The sequence below is a fragment of the Phyllobates terribilis genome, unplaced genomic scaffold (assembly GCF_046119375.1).
Source record: "Phyllobates terribilis strain yellow unplaced genomic scaffold, ASM4611937v1 Scaffold_2__4_contigs__length_985480577, whole genome shotgun sequence".
NCBI lineage: Eukaryota > Metazoa > Chordata > Amphibia > Anura > Dendrobatidae > Phyllobates > Phyllobates terribilis.
In genome coordinates, this window is record NW_027362762.1 from 333591658 (window position 1) to 333606665 (window position 15008).

At 42.5% G+C, this 15008-nt stretch overlaps 1 protein-coding gene across 3 annotated transcripts in view; it reads right to left on the reverse strand.

Moving 5' to 3' along the window:
* Nucleotides 1-15008, reverse strand: part of GABRG3 (gamma-aminobutyric acid type A receptor subunit gamma3) — a 1111975-nt gene that overhangs the window by 229471 nt on the left and 867496 nt on the right. For all 3 annotated transcript variants that reach the window (XM_073664536.1, XM_073664535.1, XM_073664537.1), the window contains one exon: nt 13847-13984. In XM_073664536.1, coding sequence (XP_073520637.1) covers nt 13847-13984 — 138 coding nt within the window. The remainder of the gene's footprint in view (nt 1-13846; nt 13985-15008) is intronic.

Sequence of the window (15008 nt, forward strand, 5' to 3'; positions counted from 1 at the left end):
AGCAAAAAAGAAAAATGCAAAAACGGAAAATCCCAAGGTGGTGAAGGAGTTACCTTTACTTTCTTTTTTTTCAGGTTTATAGCCAGGTCTTCTAAAAAAAAAATTTGCAGCTCAAATTAAATGCCATGGCATAATTTTATACTTTCCTTGCAACAATGTTGTACTTTTTTTGGTGCTATCTTGAATCTACTTGGAATTTTTACTTTATACATGCTTGTAAAAATTGTTATGGGTACTATATTTATTTTTTCATAGCCCAAATCTATATATTTTAGAATGTGTGTATTACACTGTAAATAAAATTAAATTGTTAGCTCCAGTTTATGTAAAGGCTTATATAAATTTACCAAAACACTAAAATGCTCATAACAAGATAATGCTGCTATACAATGTTCATATTACAGCATCATAAAACCCACATTTACTAGAACCATATAGTTCTTGAATATTAATGACATGTATATCATAAATATGAGTTTGCTAACCAGTAGTGTTGAGCGAGTATGTTCTGTTCCGAGTATGCTCGGGCCGAGCTCCGAGTATTTACAGCTGCTCGGTGATATGTTTGAATCGCTCCCGTGTGCATGATTTGCAACTGTTTGACAGCTTTATTACATGTGAGGAATGTGTAAGAAATAGACATTCCTCACATGTATTAAAACTGTCAAACAGTCGCAAATCATGCACACGGGAGCGATTCAAACATATCACCGAGCAGCTGTAAATACTCGGAGCTCGGCCCGAGCATACTCGGCGAAAGGGTTAATTGAACATACTCGCTCAACACTACTAACCAGTAGTCAAATAAAAATGACTGTAATTGCTAAAAATAAGTCTACACAGCAGTAACCAAATAACAGTGCCATACAATGTCCAAATAAGTTAGCCATGAAGTGAGCAATAATAATGTTGTATAATATCATAAAAGTGCCATACTGATCATTTTATATCAATAGTGCCCACAAAATAATTCCGTGAAACACTAGAAATCATGTTGCACAATTTAAAAAAAATATATAGATGGACCACTTCTAATGAAAGAAGGAAACATGTTTCCAAAAAAAGCATTGACAGATTAACTGTTTTGCCCATGGAGTAGCTAATGGCAATACAAAAAAGTCTACAATAAGAGATAAGTGAACCTGCCTGAAATCGATTTTGTCAGTTCACTCGAATTCGGCCAGCTGATGTATGTCATGACATCATGATCAAAACTTAGATAGCGTTTCAGGCAGTGTATATGATGACGTTGTGATGTCAAATGATGTTAGAGGCCTTCTCAATGCCTGAAACAGAAGTGAAGATGCCTGAAGATGTGAAAAGGATGTCATGGCCTTCTACAAATCGACAAAATTGTAGCAAACAGTCCGCAATTTTGCTGAATTTTTTTTTAAATTTGAGGCAAATTGAGTACACTTTGAACAGATTCATTCATCTATATAAAATATCTATTGTACATGCAATATGCTATGTAGATATACCTTTTTAGTAACCAGGTCAATTCTTGATAGCTATTGGTTTGAATGCTGAGTTTTCCACTTATTCATTCAAACCTCCCATTGAAGTTGTAGAAATGCTTCAATTAAAATTTCAAATATGATGTTAAGTAATCTTAAATTCAGCTTAAAAGTGTATTGTTGTAGAAGATGCAATATTATATTACACTGTTTGGATTTTTCACTTACTTTGGTTTAAGTGTATCCTAGCATTCCATACCTACATTTTTGCTTTTTTTATGACTACTAGTGTTGATCGAGCACTAAAATGCTCGGGTGCTCGAAGCTCGGGCCGAGCTCACCATGATACTTGGGTGCTCGACCCGAGCAACGAGCCCAATGTTAGTCTTTCGAGACTCGAGCATTTTTGCGGCGGCACCCCCGTCAGTCTGTAGAAAGCCTAAAAATGCCCAAAACGATAGTGACAGTGCTCAAATGACATGGGGACAGCATGGGAATCGCCCAAGGAAGGTCATTTCCCCTTGAAGAAGGTGCTGTGAGCACCGAAACGTGCGTAGGGGCACTGAACCAAGCGGTGCAAACACACAGGGCAAGTAATTATTAAACTGACATGTTTACATTATGATTTGCAACTATTGCAATTACAAAATCATGTATATGTATTAAGGTCAGAATTGAGACCTGGGTACATGTTCCCTGAGTCATGGGGTTAATCATTTTTAGTATGACAGCTTTTGCCTTACAAACATAGTCTGACTATAGCATAACATGTGCATGATTTATATCCTTCATGCACACCTGTGACTCATGACATGTGGCAGGTATGTACGGATCTGTGATCCGTTTCTGCCCCCTCTTCTCCCTGCTTACATGTGGTTTGCACTGCACTGTTTGTGAGCCTATATCTGGACCTCGTTCTAACTCTATGAGGAATTTTTCTCTTTTTCTGTTGTTCAAATGAACACAGCCTTTTTATCATGTTTGTATGATTAATGTTTAATAAAATCATGGTTATTTCTAATATTGCAATTGTTTGGATCTCTAAATCTATGCTTTGTAGGTATTATATTATATGAGTCTTGATCTATAATGAAACTTGCTGCCCTGATCTTTTTTTGGTTCTATGTTCACAAGTAGCATTTTTTATGCGTTTTTGCACTTCTGTATTGCTTTCAACCGTGACAAATGCATTCACCGGGAGATGTCATTTTAACATTTTACCACCTTATCTGGCCATGTGCTGTGTGACACATGCATACAGTGCTGAAAAGACATGGGAACAGCATGGGGAAGACCCCTGGAAGCATCTCTGACACCTAGGTCACTGCCTAAAAGTGTGCCCATCAGAAGTGATCCTTGCCGCATCAGAAGATGCAAACTTGCAACTTTCCCCGTGCAAGTCCTTGTCCCAGGGCAGTGTTCAATTGTACCTCCCCCATTCCTTGCAATGCAAGCACAAGTATGCAGCCTGCCACCCACCAACCTCCAGGCTGCAATACCATACTGCTTGCTTGTTTGCACTTGAAATTCGGCCTCTTGAGCATGTGGAGGCGGAATCTGGCCACCACGTCATGGCTGCGTCGGCTGCCTGGTAACCATACTCAGTCCCCAGTCGCCCGGTGGCCGGGTGTCCACACTAGGTCCCCAGTCGCCAGGGTGCGGCCGGGTGTCCATACTCGGTCCCCAGCCGCCCCCGCGGCCGGGTGCCCACACATGGTCCCCAGCCGCCTGGGGGCGGCCAGGTGTCCATAAACGGTCCCCAGCCGACCCTATTTGTCCCGCTGTGCCTTATACACAAGCACGCATACCAAAACATTACCTGTGCCCTCCCCAGTGCATTTAGTGGGAAGTACAGCCTAACCACAAACACGTGGACAAGTGAATGTGGCCAGGGATGGTCCATCTCACTGACGCCTTCACACTGGGTTAATATTGTGGAAGCTGGGACACAGTTGGACACAGGGATGCAACACTTCCTCCAGACATACAGGATTGCGGGTCCTCGGTCAATCAGGCTTCAACACAAAGTTCAGAAGGTAGACAGCAGCAGTGGTCGACCTCCTACACAACGAGTAAATTATTCATGATCATGAGGCCATCCATCTCTTTAGCTTTCTGTTCCTTAGAATGCAAGCGCAAGGATGTAGTAGTGGCTAGGCCTGAGGTGGTCAACGTTTTGGCGCATATCTTCCTCCTCTGAGGATTGCTGGATGTTTTCCTGCTACTAACCCAGTTCTATGACTCCCGTTGAAACAAAGCTTCAGATGATGAATGATGGATGAGGTGGTGGCAAAGGAGAAAGAGCAGGAGGAACAGGGACCATTCATATCAATATCAGGCAAGTCAACCACGCATGTCTTGTAGGATATGTTTCTTTACCAAAAGGAGCAGTTCGGCTACACAGTTATAGGGCATACAGTGAGTGCAATGCCTACCAAAAATTTTGAGGCACTCCAATGCCCCTTGGAAGTGACATAGAGGTCAGAGAGCCTTAACTAAACTGTTTTTTCCATTTATAGCAACTGGGTCTCCTGTACACTGTTGGCCTAAGCAGTGAATGGACGGCTTTCCAAAAATTATGAGGAACTGCAATGTCCCTTGAAACAGACCTGGGTTACAGTGTACTAAAAACCTTCTACCCATTATTGGGGAGTGGGTCTCCCTTAGTGTTCACCTATGCATTGAAAAGCAAAAGATGACTAAAATTAGGAGGAAATGCAATGCCCGTTGGAAGAGTCGTGGAGGTTAGAGGTAATTAAAAACAACATTTCAATGCCCCTTGGAAAAGCTGTGGAGTTCAGAGTTGTTTAACAAGACGGTTTTAATGCCCCTTGGAAGAGACGTGGAGGTCACAGTAGCTTAACAAGATGGTTTTAATGCCCCTTGGAAGAGACGTGGAGTTCAGAGTGTTTTAACAAAACAGTTTTAATGCCCCTTGCAAGAGACGTGGAGGTCCCAGTGGAATAAAAAGACAATATCAATGCCCCTTGGAAGAGTGGTGGAGGTTCCAGTGGAATAAAAAGACAATATCAATGCCCCTTGGAAGAGTGGTGGAGGTTACAGTGGAATAAAAAAGACAATATCATTGACCCTTGGAAGAGACGTGGAGGTCACAGTAGCTTAACAAGACGATTTTTATGCCCCTTGGAAGAGACGTGGAGTTCAGAGTCGATTAAAAAGATGGTTTTAATGCCCCTTGGAAGAGACGTGGAGGTCACAGTAGCTTAACAAGACCGTTTTAATGCCCCTCGGAAGAGACATGGAGTTCAGAGTGGTTTAACAAGATGGTTTTAATGCCCCTTGGAAGAGACGTGGAGTTCCCAGTGGAATAAAAAGACAATATCAATTCCCCTTGGAAGAGTGGTGGAGGTCGCAGTGGAATAAAAATACAATATCAATGCCCCTTGGAAGAGTGGTGGAGATCGCAGTGGAATAAAAAGACAATATCAATGCCCCTTGGAAGAGTGGTGGAGGTCCCAGTGGAATAATAAGACAATATCAATGCCCCTTGGAAGAGTGGTGGAGGTTACAGTGGAATAAAAAGACAATATCATTGACCCTTGGAAGAGACGTGGAGGTCACAGTAACTTAACAAGACAATTTTAATGCCCCTTACAAGAGCCATGCAGTACAGCATATTAAAACATTATTCCCATTATTGGGAAGTGGGTCTCCCATAGTCTTTGCCTATGCCTTCCAAGCAAATGCTGCCAAAAATTAGGATGGAGGAACTTGTAATCCTGGCAACACGGACCACGGTCACCCTAGTGGTATAGTTGTGGTGGAGGCTGAGGATAAGGAGAAGTGAAAAAAACAGCTGAAATGAGGAAGCATATACCCATGTGTGGGTGTGAAGTGGTGCATGGGAATACACCTCCCGAAATAACACAGTGGATTTGACTTTATGTTACTCTGCTGTCATTTGGTAGTGATGAGAAGTATGGCCAAATCCAGCCCTTGTTCATTTTGATAAGGGTCAGCTTGTCAGCATTGTCAGTTGACAGACGAGTGCGCTTATCAGTTATAATTCCCCCAGCGGCAGTAAAAACACGCTCCGATAACACGCTAGCGGCAAGGCAGGCCAGGACCTCCAAGGCATACAGAGCGAGTTCATTCCAAGTGTCCAGCTTGGATACCCAATAATTAAAAGGAATAGAGGAATCACGGAGGACGCTGGCACGGTCGGCAAGGTACTCCCTCACCATCTTTTGAAACTTTCCACTCCTTGTGAGAGTACCCCGCGCCTCAGGGCCTGTAAGCTGGGTGGGTGTCAGAAAACTGTCCCAGAACGTTGACAGTGTTCCCCTGCCTCTGCTTGATTGGAGTTGCATCTCTCTTGCCTGTAAGCCTTGGTTGGGCACCGAACTGTGACCTCTGCCGCTAGCTTGTTCAGATGGGAATTTTTTTAAAAATTCTGCAGCAAGGGCCTTCTGGTACTGCCCCATTATTGTAGACCTCTCCACCTCAGGAATAAGAGAGTTAAAGTTGTCCTTGTAGTGGGGGTATAAAAGTGTCACCAACCAGCAATGACTGTCACCCAACATTTTGACAATGCAATGGTCACGGTTAAGGCAGCGTAACATAAAGTCAGCCATGCGTGCCAGACTGGTAACGGGCAAGACATCCGTGTCCTCACCAAGATGACGACTGACCATGCTCTCCTTCTTCTCCTCCTCCTCCTCCCCCCTGTCCTCAGGCTACCCACGCTGAACCGACGGTATGACAGTTGTACAGGTACTACCGTCTACAGCGCATGATACCAGCTCCTGTTCTTCCTCCTCCTCCTCCTCTCCCTCATTGTCCCCCAATGCATGTTGGGATGAGATGAGGCTGGGCTGTGCGTAATCACCCGCTATGGCTTCTTGATCCATCTCATCATACTCTAGCTGCAATGCCTCCTCTTTAATTCTCTGCAGAGAGCGTTGCAAAAGACAGACAAGTGGGATGCTGACGCTAATGATTGCGTCATTGCAACTCACCATCTTGGTGGACTCCTCAAAGTTTGTCAGGATGGTACATATGTTAGACATCCAGGTCCACTCCTGAGGTCTTATGTGTGGAGTCTGATCTGAATATCGACGGCCTTGTTGCAGCTGGTACTCCACAACTGCTCTCTTCTGCTCACATATCCTTTGCAACATGTGGAGGGTAGAGTTCTAACGTGTGGGGACATCACACACCAGTCGGTTTGCCGGAAGCAGAAAATGCTGCTGCAACACAGCAAGGGCGGCAGAAGCTGTAGCCGACTTTCAAAAATGAGCTGACAAGCGGCGTACTTTGACGAGCAGATCTGGCAACTCGGGGTACGATTTAAGAAACCGCTGAACCACGAGGTTAAGCACATGAGCCAGGCATGGTAAGTGTGTGATCTCGCCTCGCCTCAGGGTCGCCACCAGGTTACGGCCATTGTCACACACGACCATGCCTGGATGTAGGTTCAGCGGTCTCAGCCACAGATGTGCCTTTTCTTTCACAGCTGTCCACAACTCACAAGCAGTGTGAGGTTTATCACCTAAGCTTATGAGTTTCAGCACAGCCTGTTGCTGCTTGTCTGAGGCAGTACTGCAGTGCTTCCAGCTTGTAAACGATGTGGTGATATCTGAGATGGAGGCTGAACATGAGGAGGAGGAGGATGATGCTCAGGAGCTGTACACTGTGGGGCAAACTCTGACTGACATAGGGCCCGCAATCCTCGGTGTGGGGAGTATGTGATCCATCCCAAGGTCCGACTGGGTCCCCGCTTCCACTATGTTTACCCAGTGTGCCGTCAGGGAGATGTACCGTCCCTGGTCACAAGCACTTGTCCACGTGTCCGTTGTCATGTGGACTCTCCCAGTAACTGCGTTGTTGAGGTCACGGCAGATGTTTTCGGACACGTGCTTGTATCGTGCGGGGATGGCACACCGGCAAAATAGTGTCAGCTGGGGACCGAGTACCAAGGGATGGCCAGCGCCATAAGGTTGCGGAAGGATTCAGTCTTCACCAGCCTAAAAGGCAGCATTTCACACGCAAGCAGTCATGAAATGAGTGAATTTAGGACTGTGGCCTGTGGGGCGTTGGCTGCAAATTCGCACTTTCGTTCAAAGGTCTGGGATATGGACAATTGAACGCTGCGGTGGGACGTGGACGTGGACGTTGATGCTGTTTCTTGAGAAACTGCCATAACAAGTGAAGACTGAGAGGAGGGGGCATCTTTGCATGCAGTATGGACAGGGGATTGCCTTACACGCACAACAGTGGAAGAAGCAGTGGTGACACCCACTGACACTTGACCCTGGGGTTCGCCCCACAAAGTCGGGTGCTTTGCTGACATGTGCCTGATCATGCTAGTGGTGGTCAGGCTGGTAGTTTTGTCACCCCTGCTGATGCTGGCCTGGCAGGTGGTACAAATGGCCTTTTTGGGTTTATCAGCACAGAGTCTTTAAAGAAATTCCAGACTCGGGAAGACCTACCGGTTGTACTGGCAACGTCCCTCTTGTTGGTGTTATGGGGAACGGTTGCCCGCCTTCTGTCTGCGGCCACCACACTCCTTCTTCATGCCTGTTGGGGTACTCTGGATCCTTCCCCCTGTGTGCTGCTGACCTAGTTCTCTGGCCTACACCAGAATCTTTTAAACAGATATATTTGTGTCTGAACAGTCAGCGAGACACTCAAACTGTTTTTTTTTATGTAAAAAAGGCAAAAGGTGGATTACACCCAGATTTGAACCATGGAAGAGGAAAACCACAATTCTAGTTCTCTGGCCTACACCATAATCTTTTAAACAAATATATTAGTGTCTGAACAGTCAGCGAGACACTCAAACTGTTTTTTTTATGTAAACAAGGCAAAAAGGTGGATTACACGCAGATTTGAACCGCGGCAGAGGAAAACCACAGTTCTATTTCTCTGGCCTACACCAGAATCTTTTAAACAGATATATTTGTGCCTGAACAGTCAGCGAGACACTCAAACAGTTTTTTTTATGGAAAAAAGGCAAAAAAGTGGATAATACAGAGATTTGAACCATGGAACTGCAAAACCACAGTTCTAGTTATCTGGTCGAAACCAGACTCTTTTAACCCCTTTAAAGCCCATGACGTACTAATACGCGTCTGTGCCCTGGGACATAAGAGCCTGACAAGTATTAGTATGTCATCGCGATCGCGCGTGCACACAGGCTGTGCGGGCGCGATCGCCGCCGGGTGTCAGCTGATTGTCACAGCTGACATCCGGTACTATGTGCAGGGAGCGGTCCCACACCGCTCCCGACACATTAACCCCCGCAATGCTGCGATCGAAGTGGATCGCAGCATTGCCGTGGCTAAGGGGAGGTGATCGCAATTCTCACCTCCTCTTTGGCCTCCAGCGCTGTCTGCCGCGGCTTCCCGGGTGTGGCCATGACGAACCGATATCGTCATGACAACATCCGCGTCACCAGACAGCAGGAAGATTTTTTGGTCATGCGCAGTGCATGACCAAACAATCTTCTCACTGTGCAGCGCTGGCTGCCTGCATAGCACAGGGATGGTGCTCCATCCCTATGCTATGCAAGCGATCAGAATAAAAAAAGTGAAAGTCCCAGAGTGGGACAAAGTAAAAAAGTAAAAAAACTCTCAGAAAGTGAAATTTAAAAAAAAAAAAAATTGTAAAAATATAAAAAAAATATTTAAAAAATAATCCACAAAAAATAAAAATATAATGTACCCATCAATAAATATTATTATGAAGAAAAAAAAACAACAAACAATAAAAGTACACATATTTGGTATCGCCGCGTCCGTAACGACCTGACCTATAAAACTGTCCCACTAGTTAACCCCTTCAGTGAACACGATAAAAAATAAAAGTAAAAAACGAAGCAAAAGACAATGCTTTATCATCATACCGCCAAACAAAAAATGGAATAACACACGATCAAAAAGACGAATATAAATAAAAATGGTACTGCTGACAACGTCATCTTGTCCCGCAAAAAACAAGCCACAATACAGCTCCATCATCTGAAAAATCAAAAAGTTATAGCTCTCAGAATAAAGTGATGCAAAAAAATAATTTTTTCTATAAAATAGCTTTTATTGTGTAAAAGCGCCAAAACATAGAAAAACGATATAAATGTGGTACCGCTGTAAACGTACTGACCCAAAGAATAAAGCTACCTTATCAATTTTACAAAAAATTTTTAAAAAAACAATTCCTGAATTGTTGGTTTTTCTTTATTCTGCCTCTCAAAAGCTGGAATAGAAAGCGATCAAAAAATGTCACGTGCCTGAAAATGGCACCAATAAAAATGTCAACTCATCCTGCCAAAAACAAGCCATCACATGACTCTGTCGGCCAAAATATGGAAAAATTATAACTCTCAAAATATGGCGATGCAGAAACTAGATTTTACAAAGTATGTGTCTTTTAGTGTGTGACAGCTGTCAATCATAAAAACCCGATATCATTCTGGCATCTCCGTAGTCGCACTGACCGGAATAATAAGGTCATCTAATCACTTATACCGCACTAGGAATGGCGTAAAAAATAAACGCTAGGGCTGGGATTAGGGTTGTGCTAATGTTAGGGTTGGGGTTAGGGTTGTTTTTTTTTTTAAAAGTAAAAAAAAAAAAAAAAAAAAGATGACGATTAGGCAACTAGTGTTGAACGCAAGTGCTCACTACTTGAGATTGCATTGGGAACTCAAGTATGCATGGAGTATCGCGGGTGCTCGAGTCTCCGCCCCATATGCTTCGCAGCCAAAAAAACTTCGCGGGGATTGCCTGCCATGCACGAGCTATCCCCGCATGGTTTTTTTGGAGTGTATAATAACCATGAAACATGCGGGCGGGGACTCGAGCATTTCACTTGAGCACCGTAATACATGGTGCATACCTGAGTACCCGATGCAAACTCAAGTAGCGAGCACTTGCGCTCAAGACTAATGACAATTTATTCAATATGATGACCTAATGTCATCCAATTCTGTGTCGTACCTCTGGGTTCAAAATGTTCACTATACCCCTTAATAAAATCCTTGAGGGGTGTAGTTTCCAAAATGGGGTCAATTTTGGGGGGTTTTAACTATTTAGGCACATCAGGGGCTCTCCAAACGCGACATGGCGTCCGCTCTCTATTCCAGCCAATTTTGCGTTCAAAAAGTCACACAGTGCTCCTTCCCTTCTGAACTATGCCGTGCACCCAAACACCGTATTTTCCCCACATATGGGGTTTTGGCGTACTCAGGAGAAATTGCAGAAAAGTTTTTGGGGTCCATTTTCTCCTCTTACCCTTGTGAAAATAAAAAAATTGGGGCTAAAACATCATTTTTGTGGAAAAAGATCGATTTTTTTATTTTCACGGCTCCATGTTATAAACTTTTGTAAAGGACTTTGGGGTTCAAGGTGCTCACCACACATCTAGATAAGTTCCTTGAGGGGTCTAGTTTCCAAAATGGTGTCACTTGTGGGGGGTTTCCACTGTTTAGGCACATCAGGGGCACATCCACTAATTATTCGAGCAAATTTTACAATCAAAAAGTCAAATGGCACTCCTTCCCTTCAGAACCCTGCCGCGCGCCCAAACAGTGGTTTTCCCACACATATGGGGTATCTGCTAACTCAGGAGAAATTGCACAATAAACTGAATCGTGCAATTTCTTCTGTTACCCTTATGAAAATGCAAAAGTGGGGGCTGAAATACATTTTTGTGGGAAAAATGTGAAAATTTTACTTTTACGGCTCAATGTTATAAACTTCTGTGAAGCACCTGGGGGTTCAATGTGCTCACCACACATCTAGATAAGTTCCCTGAGGGGTCTAGTTTCCAAAATGGTGTCACTTGTGGGGGTTTCCACTGTTTAGGCACATCAGGGGCTCCCCAAATGCAACATAGTGCCCCCTAATTATTCAAGCAAATTTTACATTCAAAAAGTCAAACGGCGCTCCTTCCCTTCCGAACCCTGCCGTGCGCCCAAACAGTGGTTTTCCCCAACATATGGGGTATCTGCTTACTCAGGAGAAATTGCGTAATAAACTACATGGTGCAATTTTTCTTGTTACCCTTATGAAAATGCAAAAGTGGGGGCTGAAAAACAATTTTGTGGGAAAAATGTGAAAATTTTATTTTTACGGCTCAATGTTATAAACTTCTGTGAAGCACCTGGGGGTTCAACGTGCTCACCACACATCTAGATAAGTTCCCTGAGGGGTCTAGTTTCCAAAATGGTGTCACTTGTGGTGGGTTTCCACTGTTTAGGCACATCAGGGGCACCCCAAATGCAACATGGCATCCGCTAATTATTCTAGCAAATTTTACATTCAAAAAGTCAAATGGCGCTCCTTCCCTTCCGAACCCTGCCGTGTGCCCAAACAGTGGTTTTCCCCCACATATTGGGTATCAGCTTACTCAGGAGAAATTGCACAACAAATTTTGGGGTCCATTTTTTCCTGTTACCCCTGCGAAAATAAAAAAAATTGGGTCTAAATTAAGGATTTAGTTGAAAAAAAAAAGGATTTTTCCTAGCCCCTGAGACCTGTGGCTAAGTCTATCAATTTGAGAAGCAGCACACAGGACTGTACTTCAGTGTTTGTTGGTATAACTACTGCATCTCCTATACAGCCAGCCTGCCTGCCTGATATCTGGGATGGATATTAGTCCTCAGAAGGACTGTTTGTTTGATTTTGCAGGCTTTAGAGACCCTACACTACCTATTTTGCAGTATAAATATCTCCTTGGTTCAGCAGCACTCTCCCTACACTGTCTAATCTGGAGCGACTGTGTCCAAGATGGCGGCCCCTGGTTTTAAATACTCGAGGTGACACTGTGCTGCCAGCCAATCACTGTAATGCCCACAACCAACATGGCTGCGGCATTACATTGACTGGCTGTCAATCCCTGCATGTTCATTGGCTCAGTAAAGAGCGCCAAACATGCAGGGCAGAGACCCGAGCTCCCTCCCGAGTAACGTGAAAATGCTTGGTGCTCGCCAAACATCCCGAGTAGTGAGATGCTCAGGCGAGTACCGAGCAGTGTTGAGCATGCTCGCTCAACACTAATGACTACATACTTTTTTATGATAAGACACTGTTCAGACCAAGTTAATTGCTTGCATTTGAAGTATACACTGGGCAACACTCTGAGCGACAATCTCCAATGACGGCCTGCGACTTGTAAAAATTCTATTGTAAAAAGATGCGATACTGCTATGCCTCTAGTCTTTCATGTGTGCATGTTTGCTTGGAACAGAAGGTAGTGCCAGGCCAATAAGTGTACAAACATGTGCATAATTGTGGGTCAGGAGATTTCAACCGCAGTATAATTTGGGTCCACGGAGTTTATATTAAAGTGTTATTGTGTGTCAGCAAGATTTTCACTGTGAAAACAGTTGGACTGTACTGGTTTTCAAAACCATATAGTCCGGCTGTTGCTGTGCCTGAAACAGTGCTTCCTCATGGTTGGAAAAAAGCAGGACAATTTTGAAGGTTTAAAGCAGCCATTAGACAGGTGCCGCTGGGTTGGATCAACAGTCATAATGCCAAGTTAACAAGGTTCATAGATAATGTACAAATGGGTTTAACATAAGAATACAAAGGTAAGGTTACTATACCGAGAAAGTGTGACTGAGGCTTAGGTAGTAAGGTGAGCAGAGCCTATGCATGAAGGAACACTGTGCCTGACACCATAACTGACTTTGAGCACAATCATTTATTCTTACTAAGTAACTACATTTAGTGTCTGAATGATACTGCTCTGACAAACAAAACTGCCAAAGTAACCACAACATAAATAGACAGCCGAACCAATATTGAAATGTGTACATCTCATAACAGCTTGTGCTTGTGCATACCACAATTAATTGCAGTAAAGATTGCCCTTCCCTGCGCTTCACTGTTAATTCATTAATTACATGGCAAAAATGCTCCACCAGACTGTAGTTAGAATTTTGCTCAATTTTCCTACCTGATGTTGTGACACAGACACAAGCACTAAATATAAAGCACCTAATAAACCTTCAAATTTTTATAAACAGACAATTTTTTTCTGAAGAAATACAAACTGTGAACTTCTTTGTCCATCACTTCTGAACACTGTGTTCGTGAGCATAATCCTGAGAAGAGAATATACAGTATAATAAATATTAGCTCGACATATCTAACATTATCTGGATTTACCAACTCATAGCTTATAATGATCCTTTTAGCTTACTATTCTCTGAACATGTTTGTATAATGATAGTAAATGTCAGAATATAGAACTAGGGTGCATATGTTGAGTCAGCATATACCTAATTAGGACAACATGGACCTATACACTATATTCTTACCACTATGAAGACATAATTTCTGATCATAAATGAACAACTTTTCTGAAAATCCAACAGATATAGTTTCAAAAAAGTGATAGAATTTTATAAAATTATATCTTACCTGCTGATGTTTGTACAATTTCAGTAGTATTCCTGAGGCCCATGAAATCAAACTGATATAGCCTCCATGATTTCTGATTTGCTGTTTCTACAGAGTTTTTTCTCCATCTATAAACCATCTCCTCTTTCGGATAACCATCTGTCAACAAAAAAACAAACAAAAAAATCTTATCTTTATCAATCAAGTGAAGACTATATTTGTGCAAAAGTATTATTATTATTATTATTATTATTATTATTATTAATAATAATAATAATAATAATAATAATAATATTAATACTATGAATTAATATTACAGTTGAAACCAGAAATTTACATACACTATATAAAAAGACACATGCATGTTTTTCTCAGTATCTGACATGAAATCAGAATAAACATTTCCCGTTTTAGGTCAATTAGGATTACCATAATTTTTAATATTTGCCAAATGCCACAATAATGAGAGAGAGAATTTTTTAAGGCATTTTGTATTACTTACTGCAAATACAAAAGTTTACATACATTTCATTAGTATTTGATACCATTGCCCTTAAACTGAATGACTTGAGTCAAACGTTTAGGATATCCTTCCACAAGCTTCTCACAATAGTTGATCGGAATTTGGGCCCATTCCTCCTGACAAAACTAGTGTAACAGGTGTATTAACCTTTCATGAGCTTCACAGGAATTAATGGAATGTGGAAGGAAAAAAATAAATATTTAATTTTTCTTCAATTTTTTTTCCTTTAGACCCAAATTATTTCACTTTCTTAAAGGTAACAGGAAAAAATGGACCACAAAATTTGTTGCGCAATTTCTCCTGGGTTCGCTGATACCCCATATGTGGGGGAAAACTACTGTTTTGGAGCACGGCAGGGCTCAGAAGAAAAAGGAGTGCCATTTTGACTTTTTGAATGCAAAACTAACTTGCTGGAATAATTGGGGGATGCCATGTCGCATTTGGAGATACCCTGATGTGTCTAGACAGTGGAAACCACCTGTGAAGACACAGCATTTAATCTTAGTTATCCAGATGTCTATTTGCAGCTTGTCAAAATGATAGAATGAAAAATATATATTTTTCCTACAAAAATGTTGTTTTAGCCCCAAAGATTTTCATTTTCACAATGGTAGCAGGAAAATAACTTTTGAGGCACAGTGCAAAGCTCCGAAAAGAAAA